We start from the raw sequence: 23221 nt of genomic DNA on the forward strand, positions 1-23221 counted from the left end.
CATGTTTATTATAAAAGCTATGTGAAAAAACCTGAACTACACGGAAAAAACTTTTATCATTAAAACAAAAGAGCTCCATGTCTGGTATAAAGTTCAGATTTATTTTAATTACCTGGTCCTTTTATGTTTCCCTCAGAAAAAACACATTATTCCATGTCTCTCCCTCGCAATCTCTCTTTGAATTTTTCACCTTTCCATTCTAAATTTCTGAATGTCTTGGCAGATGTGTGCCCCAAGCCAATTGGTTCTCCACTCCTTCAGATGTAGTCTTATCACATCTGCACAGATGGCCTTAGCATGGGAGGATTTCCAATGCCTGGAAGAGCTGAAGCTGTCTTTGACTCATCATACCCAGAGCCATGTTATCAGTTAGCATTACCAGTTGTTCAACTTGGCACAGGCAGCATTCCTGATTCTGTCCAGATTTTCAGTTTAATTTCAGAAGGCACTTCTTTACACAAAGGGTAGTGGGAATATGAAATAATCTACCCAGCCGTGTTGATGACGTGAATAAAGACATAATACTAATAAAATAGCATGTGTATCAATGTTGCAGGCTAATTGAATAGCATGTGCTATAGACTGAGCTTATCTGCGCACCAAGAACATGTATTTCATTGTGATGGGCTTAATATCTAGTAGTGTGTGTTTAAGGTAGGTGGTGGAGATGTGCAAAGCTGTAAAAGCTGTCCGAGAAGATGTTCTACACCTGGACACTAAAACTACCATCGTTCTAAAGCACCACAAACACGTCCAAGAAAGCTTCTGTGACCAAAGATCCAACAAATGTAGAATTGCAGAAGTCTTCATGAAGAAGTAAGCTTGTGTTTAAGATGCACCTGACTTTATTCTCATTTCTTTTTCCTAGGCTGCGCCTTTTTCAGAAGTTTGTTACTTTCCGTATCTTGGTGTGCGGGGGGGATGGCAGTGTGGGCTGGGTGCTCTCAGAGTTGGACAAACTGGGGCTGCACAAGCAGGTAAGGCAGGGGAGGAACTAGAATTCTGTGTGTGTGTTGATCATACTTTTCCCGGCCACCGCACAACTAGTAACTGTTTTCATTGGCAACAAGATTCTCCAAGAGGCGACCTGTTCACGTGTCTTAAGAACACTGTTAGCTAACAGTTAGCTGTTCCTGCTGACGGTTCAAACAGATTATCTGAAGTTTATCTTAGGCTATGATACAACATGTTCCCAAATACAGCTTGAAAATAATGTCCCTGCAGATAAGAAAAAGCCTTAGTTTGAAAGCTTTAACTTTTTATTATGAATCTGTTTTTTTTCTGAATGAGATTATGCAGTACTTGAATTTTGTGTCAGGCAGAAAGTTCCATTCACCTAAAATGGATTTGCGTCCATTAACATGCTTAGTTGCCATCCCTGATACTCTGCAAATGTGACTAAACTACCTGGCAGTAAGTCCAGGGGTGGCTACAGAAGTCATAAAAATATAGGCCAGATGAAAAAGTGTCCATTTAGTGGTAGTGTTCTTGTGTAGTTCAAAGTTCAAAAGAGAGCGACAAACATTCAACAAAATAACAAACTGCAGTTTCATTAAGGAAGTTTCATACTGGTATTCTTCAAAAATAGACCTATGGTTCCATAGTTTGGCTCTGTGACAACAAAAACAAGGTTACACCATAAAAATCAGGACTAAAGAAAGTTGCTACACCACTAGTATTAATTTACTACACTAGATTAAATACCCCAAACTGCACCTGCATCCTCTTGATGGACAGGTTAGCCTGAATTTAAACCAGAGTTTAGGCAGGGGCTGAAAATCCACACAAAATGGTGGAACAGACTGGAGACAAGGACAACACTCTGGGTCTTCAACCGGTAATACTGTACATAAATCCATCCATTTTGTAAACATTTCTTCCAATTCAGGGTCGAGGGGCAGCTGGAGCTTATGTTATGCCTAAATTCAATAGCTAATACATAAATCAACAATGCCTATTTACCATAATATCTTAAGATAGATACATAAACAAAAGACCTTATCTTTTCTGGAATGAAAAGCAAACAATGAGCGTTTATGAAAGACTTCACCAGCGTTCATGAAACACTGGGTTGCAACAGCCCTTCGTCACAAAGAGTACAGAGAAAGCAATTTGAGATAAAAATGATTTGCCCAGAAATTGATTTGAGAGACAGTGTTTCATAGTCTTTAATATTCCACAGATTTTTTTTTTCTGTTCTAGAGAAGGTACTTGTACCAGAAGGAGATTACTGTAGGGCTCTGTGAAGGTCACAGTTGGTTGTGGACATCAGTGAGTTATATCGTCCACAGTGCGACTGGTGCCCACCATGCTTTCTCTTTCTTGTCTGTGTGTTGAAGTGCCAGCTGGGAGTGCTGCCACTGGGTACAGGCAACGATCTGGCACGCGTCCTGGGCTGGGGGGGACTGTGTGACGATGACGCCCAGCTCCTGCAGATTCTAGAGAAGCTGGAACGAGCCACTACGAAAATGCTGGACAGGTATCGGGAGATGGTTTCTTTTTTGAAGAATTGCCCTGTGCAAACAGACAGGTTCATACCTGTAAAAAAGGCTGCAGAAGTCTAAGGCTTTGGGTCCTGTATCTATTAAATAACAACTAGAGGTGCTGAATCAATTATCAATTTTTTAGATAGATATATTGGTAAATTGATCATATTGAACTATTTGAATCTCTGATCTTTCTTACTAAACCTACAGCGCTGTTGCTTCAAGACCAGGAGTGAATCTTTGACTATATCTCAGCCAACAGGCCAGTGTAGTTTATTCATCTGTAACAGAACCTTCTCCACCTTTTATACTAAAGCCCTTAGCAGCGAACTGTAAAATTGTTCCTCAAGAATATATGTTGGGGATATGCATGTGATCTGAATTAAACGGTTGTATCATTTTATCTGCTACCTCACTTTAGGTATACTGATTTGTGCTTTTACAATACCAATTGCAGTGGTTCTAATTGACGTTTTGTGCACAACAATTTGACATTTGTGTAGTCCAGAATCTGAATGTATTTTAGCTTCAATAATTGTAGAAAAAATTTAATTAAACTTCATGACCTGAAGAATATCCAATGCAATTAAATGTCTGACTGGGTTATCAAAAAAGGTTTAAAACAGGTTTTTTATCTTTACGTAACCCACAAAATATTATTTCTGCAAAGCTTCCAGAAAACAATCACACACTCACGGATAGCAACTGCATTTGGTCTACGGAACGTTTTTGGAATAGAATCCTAAGTAAGGACTGATGCCTTAAACATGGATCACCCACTGTAGACTGTACTCTAGGAATAGTGCTGCTGTTAGAGTCTGCTTCCTTTGATTGTTTTAATAACTGTTTCCTTGCAGGTGGAGCATCCTCACATATGAAGTTCCCATGAAACAGTCCTCTCCATCCATTAAAGAGGAGAACTATGATTCGCCTCTTCAGGTAGAAACACAGAGTCAGAAAGTCAGCAGAAACACCATAATCTCCAAAGGTGCTGGGTAATACTGCAGTAAAGGCAATGGTCTCAGGAGGTCATATAATTAGTGAAAAAGAGTGTGGCAAATACACCTGCTGATGGCTCAGTAACCAATGTTTCTCCAAGTATCACAGAACAGTCATTGTTTTAGCGTTTGATTTTAAAAGTAATGCTGCTCAAAATCTAGTTGCCATGAGAGGATATGTGACTTTCAATAAATTTATATCAGAATCAGAACTGAATATACTAGATATCAGTGTTAAATCTGATATCTCTTAATAAACTAGTAAATGCTGTTGTAGGATTTGAAGGGTGACAATACTGTGACTGAAGGGTGACTATAAGTCAACCGTTGGTAACAATAAGGAAAAATAATTATTTAAATTATACTCAGTGCATACTCAGACACTGACAGGACCACTGTGCACACTTAGACACTGACAGGACTGGTGAGCACACTGAGACCGTGACAGGGCTGCTGTGCACACCCAGATACGGGGCCGCTGTGCACACTCAAGCACTGACAGGACTGTTGTGTGTCTGTATTTGAATGCTGCACATAAACTGCTGGAGTTCAGAGAGAATTACATGCAAACTGTTTCTGACTCAGGCGCAGATGACTCACTATGCTGACTCTGTGGCTACCCACCTGACAAAGATCCTGGACTCAGACAAACACTCTGACGTCATTTCCTCAGCAAAGTAAGTCTTTTAAATTCCCTCTTTCTGCAGATCAGGGATCGTGAGATGTGCATTGAGTGCCATTTATCATGTTTACACATATCAACTGTTTAGTTAAATTTTACGTGTATGAACAAATCAACAATAAAATGTTTGCAACTCAGGCACTCAAATCTCAGGCTTTTAGCCTGTCCCATTGAATGGGTCAAGCAATTCATTATTTCTTGCATAGATGACAATTCATTCCATTACATAATTAATAGCCAATTGTTCCTAAATGTTATACTGGGTCACATGAAGTGGCAATTGACTGCTGGTGGGTTATAAGTACATTATTTAGAACTTACTTTTTCAAAAGATTTTTCTTTTTACTGATTTTTTTGACTGATGCATTTTAAAGAATCGCTTGTGAACTGTTTGATTGTTTTCTTTGGCATATCAATTAGAAAGAGCAGCACATTCACTTTGTGTGTGCTGGGTGTCGTTCTTCAGGTTCTTGTGTGGCACAGTGAACGACTTTGTGTCCGAAGTGGGTAAGGCATATGAAAAAGCCACAGAGAACAAGGGAGAGGCCGATGCGATGGCAAAAAAGGTGAGAAACAGCAGCAGCTGTGAAAAAACCATCAACTTGAAATAACTAAGCGTATTGAAATATCCACCTTGTGGAAGAGCTAAAGCACAAGACAATGGAACTGTGGATAACAGAGCAATACTACTAGTACATGATTCAAATAAGTTTATGCAGAGGCAAGCTTGGAAATTAGAATCATTTTCTATTGAACATTATTACTGTATTTCTATATAATTGTCTTGGTCTTATCATGGGTGTAGATGGTATTCTCTGTTGGTCTTGTTGCCATCTCCATGAAGATACACATTCAACAAAATTAGTTTAATTCAGTGTATTAAATTTAGCATTGTTAATTTAGTTATGTTTTACATAAAAAAATCATTCTCGAATTACAGGGAAATGCATTTGGGAATTGAGTTTGCAAGGTCAAACCCAGAGAAAATAGATACGGGATGAATGCTCAAATTGGAGCATATTTGCCAGGACCAGCATTCTTCTGAATTCATGCCAATGACCTAGATTCAGCTAAAATGTGTACACTAGTCAAGTTTACAGATGATACACAACTAGAAGGATAAAAAAACTATAGAAGCAGCAAATGAAATTCTAAAAGACTTAGAAACTGTGCCGTCATTTGGAAGATAATTTTTGATGTTGACAAGCACAGGTTTTTGCATGCAGGTAGTAAAAATATGAACTGTAAAACCCATAATTACTGAGATGGAAGAGGCTGTTTATTAAAAAAGAATAAGGTATTTATATTTATACATTGTTTACATCTTTTAGACATTGTGCAGAAGCAATAAAAAGACAAACAAAAAGGCGAGGACTGTATAAGATGTGTAGTTAGATGTGTAGAATTGAAATCAAGAGATGTTATGTTAAAATTATACAGTTATATAATCAATTTTTATTACTATATTGTAGAAAATACATAGCTGAACTGGAATCAGTCCAGAAGAGAACAAACATACATTAAGAATGTCCTCCACTGACAGACTGACAGAACTGAACCTTTGTATTGCTGAACAGAAAAGGCTTTAAAGGGGACTTGATAAAACTGAAAAATACTAATAAAATTATTCAAAACTATCCAAGCATTGACAAAGTCAACCAAGAATACTTCCTCAGAATGAACAGTGAAAAATGAACCGAAGAACACAAGTAAAATCTATATGGAATACATTTAAAACTGAGAACAGGAAGTACTTTTTTACCCAAAGGATTGTGGGAGTATGGAACAAACGACTCAACTATATTGTTAAAGCTGATACTCAGGCTTCCTTCAGGAATGCCTGGATCAGCTAGATTATTGGATCAGTTAGCTTGTGTCTATCAAACCAGCTGAAAAAGCCAAAAGACTTATTCTGATTTGTAACATGTCTTATGTTAATAGTATTTTGAAAAAAGCTACCTCTTGACAGATTACAACACTGAGGAGAATTCCTTTAAGATTTGTTCACCATAAATGACATACAAAAAGTAGAGGTTAATTCCACCCTGAACTGTAAAAGAAACATTGTTAATAAATTGCAAAGTGTTTTGGCTGTGGATCTTTTCTCATGTGTGACAATACTTTCTAGTTGAAGCCTTGTTCATTACTGTGCATCTCACTACTTCTTTTTAATTGAGTTCAATTAAACTCTACTTGTTCCTTTCTAGTTCAGCACTCTAAATCTAACAAACCCATACCAGGATAAAAGGTCTTCTGAGTGAACAGTTCAGTACAAAAAATTGACTAATTAATCTGTAAAAATATTGGGATAGAAGATTTTTATCAATTCTCCACTCAGAGTCAGAATAAATGTGTTTACTGTTTCCCCTGCAGTGTGCGCTGTTGAATGAGAAGCTGGATTCACTGGTAAAAGCGCTGAGTGAGGAGTCCGAGGCAGAGATAGTGCCCGCTGGATCCCTCCTGCCCCTCCCACAGGTCCTGCCAGGAGAAAGTGGTAACACAGAAGAGCCCATTCCTAGGGCTTTCAAGTCCAAGGACCAGCTGATGTTGAGAGCCAACAGCCTGAAGAAAGCACTCCGGCAGATCATTGAACAAGCAGAAAAGGGTATATTCTATTTTCCATTAATATATATAAGCATTCACTTACAAACACTTGCACAGCATTCAGAGAAACATTATAATAACCTTATCACCTAAGGATCTGTGCCTGTGGCTGGAAGGTTGCCAGTTCAAATCCTGTGGCCGCAGAAGAATCCTACTCCGTTGGGCTCCTTAGCAAGGCCCTTAACCCCAACTGCTCCAGGGGCTCTGTACAATGGCTGACCCTGCGCTCTGACCCCAAGCTTCTCTCCTTGTCTGTGTGTCTGTGTGTCTCATGGAGAGCAAGCAAGAAAAAGACCAATTCCTAATGCAAGAAATTGTATATGGCTAATAAAGTGATCTTATCTTATATGGTTGAAATTACTCACCAATGAAGGGGTTTCAAGTAGGCTATAGCTCACAGTTCAGAACATAAGTAGGTTATAGTTAATATATACCTAGTGGGTTTTATATATATATACTTAGTGGTTGCATGGGCAAGAGCAACCAATGTTAAGTGAAATAGCATCCTTGATTAACAGTGCCTCCTAGCTGCTTTTGGCTCCATAGTTACTGTCTTAGCACAACCTGTCCTGTTGTAAAAATCTCTAAAAGAATAAGCCGACACAAGGAAATTGGCTTCATGTGTTGATCTTTTCATAAGCAAAATAAAATAATAAGGTTAAGCTTTGGTAATGAGCCAGACATGCTCAGGTAATAGCAGTTGGCAGGTATTGCCTACTGTAGGTGTGCAGTAGAGTACAGCTGCCTGGGGACTCAGAAGTCACTTAATGATGAGGTGATCCGAGACAAGAGTTGAGCTTGTCCTCAGTTGATTGAATACACAACAACAAATATCTGTGTGTTTTTTTTTCTTGAAAAGGCAGTTTCTGCTTAATTTCTAAGAGATACCATTAAACTGAAATAAATAAAAGTAAATAAACTGTTGTACCATCCTGGCTGTTTCATCTCTGAAGTGGTTCTTACTGCTACAGTATTTATGAAGACAATTAGTGTCCCTGAGAGGGTGAAGAAGCTATTTCTCATTCTCGTCCTGGAGAGCCCTCCTGGCAAGAATACAGTGTGTGCTTTTACAGAATCTCTGTGCTCTTCTCTCTTCTCTTCCTCAGTGGTGGATGAGCAGAACAAGCACACTCAGGTCTACAGGATGTCTTCCTCCTCCTCAATGAAGAGAGAGAATAGCGAGGATCTGAAAGAGACTGATATGCAGCGTAAGGATAGCTTGTACTTCACTTCATTTACTAATTTCAAGTGGCTTCATATATGCATACAGTAAAAGTTTACATTGCTCATGCTAACATTATTTCTATCCTAATTCTTAAATACAGCATTGCTTCAAACAGAAACCTCTGTCATATCCTAACAATCTGTCTTCAACCCAAGTCCAAGAACAGCCTCACATACTGTCTCTACCTGCTCCAGCAAAGATATTATCTACAGTATACTTAGTGTGCAATGGGGTAGTATGTATGCTATAGGTACTCCAAAAACTATCTTCATGTTGTTGAGTGGAAGCATGGCGGTTTCCAGTCTGGAAGTGATGTTAGGACCTTGTAGCCTGGTCCTTGCAGATCTCAGAAAATAAGCAAGGCTGGACCTGGCCATTTGCTGGGATAGGAGACCATCTCAAGAAACCCAGGCAGCTGCTGTAAGTGATGTTCATAAATCAGCAGGTTGCGTCCCTCCCCGTAGCTAATTGTATCCAATCCAATAGTATGATGACCAAGATCACTGTGGTCTAGGAGGTAATGTTGTTTGGAATGAAACGTGAAACCAAGGCTGAGCCAACACCACTTGGTCATTAAACATCCTATGGCGCCGTTTGTAAATGTGGAGGTATTAAACCCCACTGTCCTGTCTAAATGCCACTCTGGGAAGTAATATCTGCATTACCCCCTCAACCAAAACTTGCAGTGCTCCAGTATGCTGACTAAGAACATTTAGCTCTTATTTTGGATGAGATATTAAATAGACTCCCTAAGTGGTTGATCATGAAAACTTCAAAGTAGTTTTGGATTGAGCAGGGGTGATAAAACTGTTGTCCCCTCTGAATTCCACTTTGGGTTTGTACAATCTGGGCTACGTCAGCCCTCCTGCTGTTAATGCACTTTGTAATTTACAGTGTAGTGGGGCTGCTGAAGCAGAATGGATGCTGTGGATGCATCTGCAGATGGTGGGTGAAGTGGGGCCCCACCTACAGTATATGTGTAGAATTTATGCAAAGAGCTTTGAGCTTCTTTAGCATGAATAAATGCAATTATCACTTATTTAATGCCATTTTTAAATAATCCAGAACCTGAACCCTGAGAGAGCAAACAAACCAAACTATTCAAAATGTTTAATAGGGAGAAGTCTTCATGGAGTTTCCAGTGAGTGGTTCTGTGTCCATGCACAACTTCAACATTACATCTTTCACTGAGCAAACACTCTATTATTCTGTTCCCACAGGCCGGGGAACGGTGTCTTCGACCACGTCTTCCATCTTCCTGGAAAAGTCAGAAAGCTTTAGCTGTGATAATTTCACTGAGGACCCAAACTCCATGTAAGAATAGGAGCTGTGAAGCAACAGAATTCTCCCATTCAGACAGACCTGTATTAACCTGAAACAGCTAGACACTGGAGGCAGGTGATCCTCGGGTCTGGAAAAGTTCCAAAGACAGTTCTCACCACAGTGGGAGATTTTATATATTGTTCCTAATTGATTTCAAACCTTCATCAGAACAACGGAATTCTGTTTAGGTCTTTCATTTGTTCACAGGCAGTTATAAATAAACAACAGAACACAGTGGAACACAACACCAAATGGAAATTCTTGCTTTGCTTTCTGCCTGAGAAATAAATACAATTGAAACATTCTAGGTGTGGTAAAAAGTTATGCTTGAAGAGCTTTTGAAAACATCTGGTTACACTATATAGGAAAGCTTTTCTTGTCTAGCCAGCCATATTCAGATACAGTATTTTAACAAGAGTACTGTAGATATCCTGTACATGGCAAAAAGCAACAATTTACATTTTATAACTGAAATTGGAGCTCCTACTTGTAATAGAATTTGATGCATTTGACTTTAACTAAAGCAAAATTGCAAACCGACTATATCAAGTCATAATTATGAGGCAGTGAAGAGGCCTGAAATAACTAGTTATGGAGCCCTAAATCAGAAACTCATTTATGCAAGTAAATGCTCTGATTCAATTTGAATAGGTTTCAGAAAATATGTACAGATAGAGTTTATTCTGATTCCATTGTATATATACAGTATCAGTCATTTCTGTGTATATTCTATCGATAATTAGAATGCTCTGATGACACTATAGACTAAGAACATCTATCTTGTATGTATCATCTTTGACATCACAGAACAGCACAGTATATTCAGGCATATCTCTGGTTCTAGGCAATGCACTGAAAAATGTGTCATGAACAACTACTTTGGAATTGGGCTGGATGCCAAAATTTCATTGGAATTCAACAACAAAAGGGAGGAGCATCCAAAAAAATGCAGGTAAGAGTATATCTGATGGGCTCCTTGGGCACCATAATGGTGTATATACATGCAGCTGGCCTTGATGTAAATATCACAGTGTTACTACTCTTATACAACATTGGCATGTCATTTGCCAATCGATTTCTGGTTCAGACAGAAACATGGCACATGTGTGGATCGTTTTAAAATTTTAATTCACACCGCCTCAATGTACCAGCAGGCGAACAAGTATGTTAAAATAATGCTGGCTACATCTGGGAACTTACGACAGCTTTTCAACGTCATGTCCTGTCATGCTGGTTGCCTCATTTTGAGAAGCTGTAATTCAGTAAGAGATGTTTCTCAGCAAGCTGCGCTGTGCTCTACTGTTCTTCACAGCAGTCGCACGAAGAACATGATGTGGTACGGAGTGCTGGGAACCAAGGAGCTGCTTCAAAAGACCTACAAGAACCTGGAGCAACGTGTACAGCTGGAGGTATAGTCCTTTACAGGATCAGCCCACCAAGCAGAGAAGCTAAGTGAAATCTACTCAGCAGCTGTCATTCAGAGCTCTCTAAACTCAAGGGCTGATATTGTGTCATCTGCTGCTCAGTCACAAGACAGCTGGCAAACCACCCATAAGTTACTGCACCTCAGGTTCCATTTTTTTTTACTTTATCCTAAGTTGTTATGGAAGTCTTGTCTATGATGAATGAATCTGTGTGAAATTAAAGAAGCATGTAGAGTAACAATAGATGCAGTGCCTTGTAAAAATGTATTTTCCCCTTTCCAATGAATTCCTATTTTGTTGAATTACAAATTACATACTGTATACATTTTTGTAGTTGGATATTTGTAATCAAAACTTGATGTTCCGGTTGAACACTTTTTATGGGCATTAGATGTTGTTGGTGACCAGTTTCCTCTAGTCAAGAGACTAAACGTTTTGCTCAATTAACCAACAAGCTAAAATTTATCAGAAGCAAATACTTTAAAAAATAAGTCTAATTTAATTCTCAAAAAACAGCTGACAAGGAAATAGAAATTTTCTTTTTTGTTTCATGTTCATACTTATAAATCAACATATTTTAGTTTTTTTTGCTTTTGCTGGAATTTTTCTTCTTTTGCCTATTTGAGAGACTTCACAATGTAATTAGAAATATGTATACAAATGTGTATATCTTATTAATTCAACAAAATGAGACATCATCGGAAAGGGGGACAATACTTTTACAAGGTGCTGTACGCAAAGTTTCCTCTCAGTTCTAGGAATCTATTTACAGAAAAGCCCAGCAGGAGACTTAGTACTGAGCCATTTTATTTTCTGTAAAATGCCAAAGGAAATACAACAAATTTCTTAAAAAACAACCCGAAGGTGCTTGAAAGCCCCCTAAATTGCAGTTAAAGGATTCTGTAATAGATTTTAATCCTTTCAAGGGACAAATTATCACCACTTCAGAGAAAAAAGCGGCATTTCTGTCTTGATACAGCGCTGAGAAGTCTGCTTCCTGTGGTTTTATGTACTGTGTGTGCTGAGGTTGCCATGGTGCCCAGAACTGTGGTTCTGAATGGCTCACACTGAAATGGCCACTTTATTATTCACTTGTCCTGATATTCCTGCTGTTCTTTATAAAAAAAAAAATTGTACATCAAAAAATAATTTTGTTATTCTTATTTCATAAAAAAAACTATCAAGTAAAATGTGATGTGGGGTTTATTGAGCTCTGGATATTGTAGAGTCTGAGATACTGAGACTTATGTGTATTCAGTGAAGACATTGCTTTACAGAGACATTTCTGGCTTTTAAGAACTCCGACTCTGAATTAGTCAGATTGTCAACCCCCAATACCACATGTTTACCGCAGGATATTAATTGCATCAGGCCCCGGTGAAATTCAGTGCCAAGCTCCTAAACACGGGGGAGTTTGTCTCTGCTTTATTTTGAACTTTGTGTCGTGTTAGATTGTGCCTTCATTAGTGTGTGTGCCATATCTGCTGCAGAATATATTGCAAACTCTTGTTGTGTTTATGCAGGAATGACATGGCTCTGTGTATACTGTATTAATGTAGCAGCTATAATAGCTTTGTAAGAGCTTTGTAATAGCTTTGCAGCCTACACATGCTGACACAGCTACCTGCATGTAGTTATGACACACTTAATGTTTCGGGATGCAATGCTTAGAATGTCAGATTTTAAATCATATTTTTATATAGTATGTGCTATTCTGTCCCTTGATTGTAAGTAACTTGTTTTGTCTTTGATATAGAAATGCGCTTTATCAAAAAGGATTTAGTATTAATTTTGCCTGGCACTCTGTCATGTGTGTTTTCACAGTGCGATGGAGTCCCTATGTCATTGCCCAGTCTCCAGGGTTTGGCTGTTCTCAACATCCCAAGTTACGCTGGGGGAATCAACTTCTGGGGGGGAACCAAAGAGGACAATGTGAGTAACCTCTAATTTTTCTGTTTCACTTTTAAAAGCTTGGTGGGCCTCATTGATTCTATTGTCCTACACGATGTTGCCTAAAGCGTTTCATGCTTTTTCTAATACTTGTCTCTGTTTGCATGACTTTCTAGTGGATGATCAGCTGAACATTTCTCATTAAACACATCTCTTCTGAAATCGACCAGAATCTAATCGAACTTGAACTTGAACTTTATTGCCATATGTAACCGGTACATGTACTGGTTCAATGGAATTCTTACTTACTGAAAGTCTCTCGATTGTTTAAAAACAAATCCTCTGCCTTTCTGAAGATTCAGGGTGATAGCCTTTGGCTTTTCTCTTCCAGAGTATTTTAAAAATAAATCTGAAATTCTTGCAGGCGATATTTACTGTAAGGATGACATTCAGGCAAACAAATGCAAGATGGGTGTTAAAATTAATTGTATCCACTGGCAACTTAATTGTGTCGCACATGGTTAATAGGTTTGTATGTCTACTGTGAGATTTAAAAAAACAACAGATCATACCTATAACTTCACTATAAATGAATTCTGAATGTTTTTGAAACCTTCCCTTGTTGCAAATTTGTGATTTGTGTTTAGCAAAGAGTTTAACTAAGTTGCAATTAAATTGATTTGACTTTGTGAACTTGGCCTGTTATAGTTAAAAACAACAGTATTGAATTATCTGAAGTGTTTCATGATTTGTAAATAATACTTGAGAAGTCTAATTGTACCATAACCAGAATAAATTACTTCCTGTTCTAGTCTCATACACCAGGACGTTATCCTATGTAATGGAGGCTGCAGAGTTACTGTATAATGGACTGATTGATGTCTGCTGAAGAGTGGTTTGCATGATAGTGGTCTCTGCAATAAAATCAATAGTCTTGCTATATTTATACCAATACATTCAATATTGCAGGCCTCCACTGGTTCAGAAACACTTATGTTTGAATGGAAATCCTTATGTGTCTTTCTTGGGGTGTTGTATACAGTACCGGTAAAACCCACTTTGATTTAATTGTAGATTATTATTAAAACTCTATGCTACACAAATCACCTTGCATTATTTTAAATTTCTTGCTGGCTGCATTTCGCTACAAGAAAACTAATTTCTGCTACTCTTAGAAATCATGATGATTTTAAAGGGCACAGATGGGTTTCAAGGATCAGTTAGCCACTAATAACTGGATAATTAGCCTGCATGCTGTCAAATGGCATGCTGTTGTCAGTTGTAACCATTCTTCTGAAAGTGAAATAATTGTCTTCAGGAAAGTCCAATTCTGTGTTCCTTAATATTTCATACAATGTTCAAATTCACAATTTCCAATTTGCTTCGAATCTCATTTCCATGTTTAATATTGACTCCTTGACCAGACAGAATATCAGCAAGCTAGACATTAAAGCTAAACAACACTAAATATTTCGTCTGCTACAGATGCAATGCATTTGGGGGCAGAGATGAATGAGCTGTTTGTTTGCTTACTCTTAAGTTTAATTAAATAAACCTTTCAGTGGAGGAGCTTGGCAGTGGTCTTGGCAGCCTTGTCACTGTTAACACATGCTCATTATTTCAGAACTTTGGGGCCCCATCCTTTGATGACAAGAAGCTGGAAGTAGTGGCAGTGTTTGGGAGCATGCAGATGGCCATGTCCCGAGTAATAAATCTGCAACATCATCGCATAGCACAGGTGAGAGCTCAGATCGTAGCAGCTGCCACATATCACACTGGCACAAGAAACTTCAGTCCAGGTGTGTTCTAGATGTATTGGGACTTGTCCTTCTTCCAGAGCTAGTGAGTCAAGTCAAGCCTCTGTACAGTGCAGTATTGCCCCTTACTGTAATAGAAACATTAAAAGCAGCACTACACAGTTACCATTTCTGTTACTTTTGCTGATTTTCAGTGATTGACTCCTAGAATGGCTAATGATTCCAGTTCTGGAACCACGGTAATTTCCTGTTACATAGAGTCCTATAAAATACTGACAGTGCAATTGAAGCTATTGAAAAATGTGATGAGACAGAGTGTTAAAAGTGCAGCGAATTAGTTAGTCTTATCACTTACTTCACTTATTGTGCCCCTTCCCCTGATAAAATAGCTGATTCCATTTTATTCTCAAGAATGAAGACAACAGTGGGCCAGTGTAGTAAGTAGTGTCTCTTGTATGGACCACCTTTATGTAAGTCCTAAAAATAGTGGTTGAGTTGTAAAAAAAAAATTGATCTAATTGATAAGGATAATGGAAATGAAAACAAGAGACCCTTAAAACTGGGGATGCCCACCTGGTTTCAGCATTATGCGAAGAAAGGAAAGTGTGTTCGGCCTGCCCGTGTGTGAACAAGTGGGGCTTCAGCTTTTTGTCAACCTGTTGACTCCTGTGTTTTCTGACAGTGCCGAGCAGTGAAGATAACCATCCTGGGAGACGAAGGGGTTCCTGTGCAAGTGGATGGCGAAGCCTGGATTCAGCCCCCAGGAATTGTCAAGATCATCCACAAGAACCGTGCCCAGATGCTCACAAGAGACAGGGTAGGATCAGGTTCCACAAGGGCCTGGAGGAGCAAACAGCTAAAGAGCCCAGCTGAAGTCAAATAAATGGCACCTAGAAGATGCCGCTGAAGAGTTACTTCCCAATGTGCAGTTCAGAAAACAGTTACTCTACCTGTGTGAAGCAGAAAGCAGGGATGACAAAGACACTGCATGTGTAGAGCTGAGCTGTTGTGCTTCTAGATCGTTATGCTGCTATGAAGATATTTGACAAATGCTTTCTCTCATCCCCGTTTTCTCATACTACATGAATTCTTTTTTCATTTGTTCTCAAATTGACACAGGCCTTTGAGAGCACCCTGAAGTCATGGGAGGACAAGAGGAAGTGTGACGGTTACCGACCGTCAAGGCCAAGACTCAACTCCCAGCAGTCCATGGAGTACCTGACAGAGGAGGAGTATGTGCTGGTGCAGCAGCTGGGCCAGGAGGCAGACACCCTGATCAACAGGTCAGACAACCCCTCCACCTAGGCTGTTGCCCAGCACCTCTGCCCCAGGATAGTCCCTATATCTACATATCTCTCCACTGCCCCTCTGATCAATTAGTCAGACAGCCCCTATATCTACATATCTCTCCACTGCCACTCTGCCCATGTGGTCAGACAGCCTTTATGCCTACAGATTCCTCCACAGCAGTCAGATAGCCTTTCCATGTACTGACGCCAATGATGTCAGTCACAGCATCGCCAGGGCAATGTGAATCAAGAGGCTTTTCCTGGGTCTCATATCATGTCTCTAGTGGTTCTCAAACTGTGGTATGCGTACCGGCAGTGGTACGTGGCGTGCCGCCAGGTGGTACGCAAAATGACCCTGGAACTGTGTTGTGTGTGCTGAAAAAATCGGAACGGGTTTTCTTATTTTGTATTTTTATACGTGTCGAATACGCAGCTTACGTACTACGATACAGTGCGCGCTTATACTTCAGTGGACACAAGAGAAACTCTGTAATTCTATACCACTCTGTAGGAATGCGTGCTACGGACGCAAGTGACCAATTGTATTTAAAAAAAGCTACTGTATCTCCAGCAAATAGGGAGAAAGGAGAATGTGCGTGATTTTGGAACAATCCCAACGTTGTAAACACAGGAATGCATAGAAATGCGTGCTACGAACGCTGGTAATCTTGTGAGCACAGGAAAGCGTGAAAAATAACAGAAAAATATTTAAGAACTGTTCTAAGTTAATTTGAGAAAAATACACTGAGCGTCTCTGTGTTTCTCTTCCATGCGCATGAAATAAATACTTAAAATAAACACTGAAATAAAAACAGAAACGTGGCAAAATGAAAGCTTGCGGATTGCTAAAGCAGGTAAGCCCCACACTATTATGTGTGGAGAAAAAGCTGCCGAACAGCTCGACCTGCTGCCCCCCCTGAAAGACACAGTCATTCATAGAATTATTGAAATGAAGGATTATATCAAAAGTACGGTGACAGAGCGCGTTAAGATGAGCAGATGTTTTTCACTGCAATTAGTAGTCGATTTGGCCAATTTGCTCGTTTACGTTAGATACGAGTTTGAGGGTACGTCCCGTGAGGACTTTGTTCTGTAAGCCGCTACCAACAGGAACTACAGGAGAGCACGTATTTCAGCTTCTGAATGAATTTATCGAAGTGAATGGCATTGACTGGATAAAATGTGTCGGAGTTTGTACAGACGGTGCTAGAGCAATGAACAAGCCGACACAGCGGTGTAGTTGCACGAATTAGAGAGGTTGCTCCAGAAATTAATGGTTTCATTGCAACATCCACCGCGAGACCTTTGCCGTCAAGACAATGCCTGACGATTTAAAATCTGTTAAGACTGTTGTGAATTGTATGAAGGCTCGAAAAATTAATTCACATCTGCTTTGCTCGACTAAACAGGCTCACCCCTCTCACTGAAATGGTGCTTTTTTATTTTTATTTGTTGTTCTTTTTTTCTATAAAACACTTTAAGAAGCCACCTTTAAAGGCTTAATAATAATAATAAAGTTTATTATTATAATATTTATTATATGTATGTGTGAGTGTGTGTGCACGTGCGCTCATGTTGGTCAATGAGAATTGCTGGGGTTCCTATGAGATGATGAGTTGTAGGTGGTACTTGGATGCTTTGGTTGGATTAGGGGTGGTACTTGGTCCAAAAAGTTTGAGAACCACTGCTCTATGGGATTGCTTTCCCTTTTGGACAAACAAGCAGAAAATCCAGAATCTGTGTATTTGCTCAAAGCCAAGAGTGGATGATGCATACACACTGCAACATTTGAGCATCAAATAGGGAGATCGAAGGAAATGATTGCATCACAACCAAAACACTCAGGAGCAAAGCAAATCCTAATGCTGTTTTTAATTTCCTAAATTGAAATAAAAAATTTAAATAAACATTTTAGGATGATTTTCTGAAGATAACTTCCTAAATTTACACTCCCCAACCTTGTTTCAGGGGATTTTTATGGTTTTGCTCTCTGACCTCAATTAAATCCTCCACTCTTCTGCCAGTTGCAAATGATAAGCTCTTCACTTAATGGCAGCTCTCTGTTGAGAGCAAAAAGGCTTCTGCCACAGTTTTTGCTTTCAGGCACCTGAAGGGTAAGCAGATTGAAAAAAACGGGAGAGTGTGTACAGTATGAACTTCAAGAATTGCTTATAGGTTTTACTGGATATTTTTGCAACGGCTGTTTAATAGAAAAGCTCGGGAATAAGCGAGAGTGTTTTTGTTTTGTCTGTAGAATCCGGGAAGCTGCAAAGACACACAAAATCGTTGAGCAGGAGCTGGCACATGCTGTGAACGCCAGTGCTCTCATTCTGAGCGAGGCTTTCTCCAACAAATCCAGCTTCCCCGAGGTAAGCTACCAGCTTAAAATAAGCAAATTGGCATCCGGTGAGCCCATCCAGCTAACCCAAGAATTAGCATTGTGTATCCCAGTGCTAGCGTGCTGACCATAACTAACATAAACCCAGAAAATCTACAATTATAATTGGGCCAGCTGCTCAACAGCTTCAGCCCACTGCCTCCTGATCTTCTGGGATGCTGTATCTAGAGTCCAGTTAATAGAATTCTGAAGTAGGCTTATGAAAACAAGCCCACCTTGTCTTGTTTAGCTTGACTTGCAAGGCTTTAGTTCTGTCCTCCTTAATTCTAAGTCACAAAGTCGCACAACAGTAAAGGTACAAAACAGAAATAGATTTGCTTAAGTCATAAATAAGTCTTAATTATAATCATTGTGAACAGTCCCTACAGTCCTTATTGTTGCTATTGAGTTGCTTCAGTACATGTGGGTTATACTGCTCTGGTCTGCTTCAGTCCTAGGCAATGTTGTAGAAGCATCATTGAAATAACATTGGCTCTGCCACACCTTTCTCATCCAAGAACAGACTGTATAACCTTGTGTGCTGGACTGCTGATGAAATGCTATTATGAAGCCAAATTCTGTAACAGAGGTGTGGAGGGACTTTATCTGCACATGTCTACATTTAGCTGAGGACAGAGGATACATAGAGCAGGAAAAATTTCCTGAGACCTACTCACTCAATACTATAAAGTGGCATTGCAATAGAAGTTCCTCTTCGTCTTAACATGTCTTATGCAGTACTGTTTTTATTGTTTCATCAGAGAGCAACTGGATACTTCCAGCCTGTATAAATTGCAACAATATATTTCTTTACATAAGCACCTATGAAAAAACAGCTAAGATAGATGAATATCATCCCCTCCCTTTTCAATTATTCGTATCCTTGTTACAAACTTGCAGTAGCTGTAATTTTGAAGAAGAGCTAGATAAAAAAAAAACATTGTAATTAACTTACTGCTCTCTCCATCACCAAAACTCTTATTCACCGATGTATCAATTAGAATACATATTGCTGGTTAAAATGCTATAATTAAATGCCAATAGCTTTTCTTTATCGAAACCGCATTCAACCTTGCAAGAGGTAGCTAAGGCTTCAAGTGAATAAACTAATTTAAAAAAATGGCATCTGTATACACTAGGATAAATGAATGTTATTCAGAGATAGCGTTGTCAAACAAAATTATTATTTTTTACTGAAATTACTGAACAACATTGTTGGCTTTTACCCAAAGCAAATTTGTACCTAATTGTACAGCTGGGTATTTTGCTAGAATAATTTGGGTGAAATAGCTTGCTTAAGGGTATACCAGTAGTATCTCGAGATTTGAACTCACAAGCTTCCAGCTCCAAGCCAAGAATCCTGACCTGATCAAAATCAAAATATTGATTCTAATATTATAGTTACATTTAGACAACTTGAAACTTTTTTTTTCCTGCACTAATTTTTAAAGATTTTGTTCTTTAAACACAGTCAGAACAGAAGTTGGCTTCAAGCAAATAAATACAATATTTCAGTTTGTTCTCTGTTCCGATTCAATGTAAATGAAAATAAAGACTAGCTTACTCTGCACCTGCGGTGTGTGGAGGGGGCAAACATCAAATCTGACGATTAAAAGCCAGCAAAGAAACATCACTGCCAGGGATCCACTTTTGATATCTATACATCTTTTTGTGTTCCTGCAGTTCATCAGCCGAAACACTGCGGTTGATATTGTAAACAGTGTCAAAGCGCTACAGCTGGAAACTAAAATGTTGCTGGATGGAAAGTTACTGGTAAGATCATACTGTACCTGTCCCTTCTTCCGGGCTACTTCAGTACTACAGTATATGACTGGTGTTGAGTCCCCTGTCTTGTTGCCTGTGGCGTTAAAATTCTGTGTCTTTGACCTGGGTCAGACCAGGCCCATTGCAAACTTAAACCATGTGTGTGGACAGAACTCATCTAAGGTTTCAGTGCTTACTGCCATAATTGATGAGTTCTGTTTCTCTTTGTAGATGTATCACCTCATATCTTTCATAATAATATCTGTATTCTGTCATAGTAAAATTATTTGTAAAAAATCAATAGGAAGCTAGTTAGGCAAGTAGTGTATCCATTGTGATGTTTTGCACCTCGTGCTCTTCCAGTTCACTAATCCATCATTTTCCTTTGTTTTGTAGTCCATAACTACATTTCGTCATTTCAGACTCAGGTTACTTAATACTGAATTCTTGGGTCTGAATGAAAACTACAAGTGGGAGTTGAAATTTCTCCAGTTTTCAGACGCTTTCTTAATGATTATGTAATCATATGATGAATTACAGCTTTTTGCATGGTAAATACACAAGGTTATCCACAACATAATAATTATTATTCCTCATACATAGTCTGTAATCATTTCTTGTATTTGTTTAGTACTTTTAGTCACAAAGGACTCCATAGCACTATCTATTGCACAGTGTGCAATAGAAAGAGAAGCAATTTATTATATGGTCTGATTACATAATATGGATTTAGTTTGGTTTTTTTTTAATAATGGCGGTGTCCTGACTTAATTTTTTAGAACCTTCTGACCAGGATTTGTTGTTACAAGCTAACACTAATTGCTCTTTTCAATATCTTAGCTTCATTTACAGTACATTTCACATCTGCCACACACCAAAATGGTTAATACCATTAACCAGCATGAATAATGCTGTAAATATTCTTACCAATAGTGTTTCTGCTTGGACTTGAATAAGTAAAGAAGAAAGTGTGTGTACTCTATGTGTGGGGGGCGGGACGGGTTTCAGGGCTGATCGCCTCTCGGCTTTTGGGAGCCCACATGTCCTGTAACACGTTCATCTCAACCTCGCAGCAGATGGAGTCCCCGCAGGAGGAGGAGCTGCACTCTGCCCTGAACAGTATGAGCAGCGAGCTTCAGAAACTGGGAGACGTGCACTGGATCGCACACATCGTCAACTGCACCGATGAGGTCCGTTTGCCAGAGCACCCTAAAACTCTCTCTTCCGGCCCCCTGAGAATCAGACTCTCTAACACTCATATCATTACATCTTGTGACATAAACTGTTTCAAGGACTGAACCTGGGTGACATCAGTTGCACCCCCAAAACTATTTCACTTCTGTCACCTTTCCATTGCACAAAATGGAGAACGACATGGCATGCTATAAAAATAAACTGTAAAGCTCCAGTCCAATTTAGAATATACATATACATTTCAACCAATTTGAAGGCTTCATAAGTCATTTGGGATTGCTTTTGCTATCGATGTGGGTTCCCAATCCAGGTGCTGGGGACACACACAGCTTCTGGTTTTCTTTGCAGCTGAGCTCTTTACTTCAATGAACAGGTTGCTTGGTTGGAGCATTTTGTAAGTTGTTTTTTTTCCTTCGCAGTTGAAATTAAGCCTATGAACGGGTCTGTTAGAGGTTCAATTATTTAACTGAGGGATCAGGTGCAACAAAAACCAGCAGATGTGGTTGGTCTTTAGGACCAGGATTGGAGATCCCTCTTGTAGATTCACGTTTTCTTGCCAAACAAAGTACAAAATGAACAACAGTAATTAAAATCACACTAATAATTCCATCTCTGATAGTAATTAAATGGTCTGTCACTAAATGTAACGTCTCTGGTGTGTCTGCTCAATAATCCAAGGCAACTGTATTTTTTCTATCATTAATACAAAATTAGTGAAATATTTCATTGCAAAGATGGCAATCTGAACCATTGAACAATATTGCTCTTTAGAGGTGAATGACTTTTTTACAAGTATTAGTCAGTGTATTTATGCACCATCAAAGAATTTGACAATTCTTTAGACTGCTTTCCCAAGCTGCACAGGATTTCCCAGCATTCTAGCATGATTCATTACCATTTAATGTTTAAGTATCTGGACTGAGTAAGGTGTAATTAAAATGCAATATGAAGTCATGTGACAAAAATATGTATACATGACTATTCATCGACATATTACTTTTTTTCCTTTTGCAATACACATAATTGTAAAGGTTTGATGAGGAGAGAACCATAATGCTCCATACTTCCATATGAGCTCTGGAGAACCGCAATTACTGAAGTAGACTTTAATGTGGCTAAACAGCTTGTAATTTACTATGACATGAAATCTGTACAAAAACAACATATCGTAAAGTAAAATTAGGAAAAAGCTACGAGCACCCAGGTGAAATCAGCAGAGGATGGCAAAATTATCATCTAAAGATTGAACCACTCATCTTGTCGTGTTGGCCCTTATCCCTATCTCATTGTTTGTTTCAGGAGACCACCAGGAACAACAGCAAGAGCAGCATCAAGCTGAAAATCATACCTAAGGCAAAGAAGGACAGAGAAAAACTCCACAAACAAAAATCAAACAGCTCTCTGCCTGGTAAGAGCATGACATGGGATTCTGTGGTCTTGTTTTATTTGATTTTGTGTTTAACGCCAAGATTAATCCAACAACTGAAGACATACAGTATTTACTCAATGTTTGTCTTTTTGTAAATTCAGATTTTTTTAATTTGGCAGTTACCTCCATCAAAATTGCCAGCTCCCTATTAATTTTGTCTCATTCAATTTAGCAAGCTTATACCTTCTGGTTACCTGAATTATTTAAGATAAAGATGAGAATTCACAAGCTTTCGTTGTGTTCCTTGGTTACAGTAGAAGGCACTAAACAATAGGGATTGAACCTCAATGTGTATTTTTCTTCATATTCTACAACCTAACACTAATTGCTCTTTTCAATGTCTTAGCTTCATTTACAGTACATTTCACACCTGCCACACACCAAAACGGTTAATACTGCTGAAAACATTATTACCAATAGTGTTTCTGTTTGGACTTGAATAAGTAAAGACTAAAGTGTGTGTACTGTATGTGTGGGGGTGGGACGGGTTTCAGTGCTGATCACCTCTCGGCTTTTGGGAGCCCACATTTTTTGCGAGAAAAATACCCAGATGCGATGACCAGATGACCAGATCTTTTTAATGACAAATCATATTTGATTTGTGGGCTGTTTTTTCAGTTGTGTGACAGAGAAAGCTAGAGAAAACATGTCAGCTGAAGCCACTGAAAATGACAAAGACAAAAATGAAGGAAGGCTAAGTTAGTAGTATATATATTTTTTGTCCAGTGTGGCATGGGTACCTTCTGATTCCACATGAAAGATTTTTTCCAGCAGAATTG

At 38.9% G+C, this 23221-nt stretch overlaps 1 protein-coding gene across 6 annotated transcripts in view; it reads left to right on the top strand.

Annotated features, from left to right (window-relative positions):
* si:dkey-172j4.3 (diacylglycerol kinase delta) overlaps positions 1–23221 on the top strand; it is an 83956-nt gene that overhangs the window by 56100 nt on the left and 4635 nt on the right. For all 6 annotated transcript variants that reach the window (XM_015351392.2, XM_015351395.2, XM_015351391.2 and 3 more), the window contains 18 exons: positions 869–977; positions 2340–2479; positions 3344–3425; positions 4070–4161; positions 4633–4732; positions 6540–6771; positions 7877–7978; positions 9216–9309; positions 10163–10270; positions 10631–10727; positions 12567–12674; positions 14257–14370; positions 15072–15206; positions 15509–15672; positions 17933–18047; positions 19739–19828; positions 20893–21009; positions 22313–22421. In XM_015351392.2, coding sequence (XP_015206878.1) covers positions 869–977; positions 2340–2479; positions 3344–3425; positions 4070–4161; positions 4633–4732; positions 6540–6771; positions 7877–7978; positions 9216–9309; positions 10163–10270; positions 10631–10727; positions 12567–12674; positions 14257–14370; positions 15072–15206; positions 15509–15672; positions 17933–18047; positions 19739–19828; positions 20893–21009; positions 22313–22421 — 2108 coding nt within the window. The remainder of the gene's footprint in view (positions 1–868; positions 978–2339; positions 2480–3343; positions 3426–4069; positions 4162–4632; positions 4733–6539; positions 6772–7876; positions 7979–9215; positions 9310–10162; positions 10271–10630; positions 10728–12566; positions 12675–14256; positions 14371–15071; positions 15207–15508; positions 15673–17932; positions 18048–19738; positions 19829–20892; positions 21010–22312; positions 22422–23221) is intronic.

This window comes from Lepisosteus oculatus, chromosome 8 (assembly GCF_040954835.1).
Source record: "Lepisosteus oculatus isolate fLepOcu1 chromosome 8, fLepOcu1.hap2, whole genome shotgun sequence".
Classification (NCBI taxonomy): domain Eukaryota; kingdom Metazoa; phylum Chordata; class Actinopteri; order Semionotiformes; family Lepisosteidae; genus Lepisosteus; species Lepisosteus oculatus.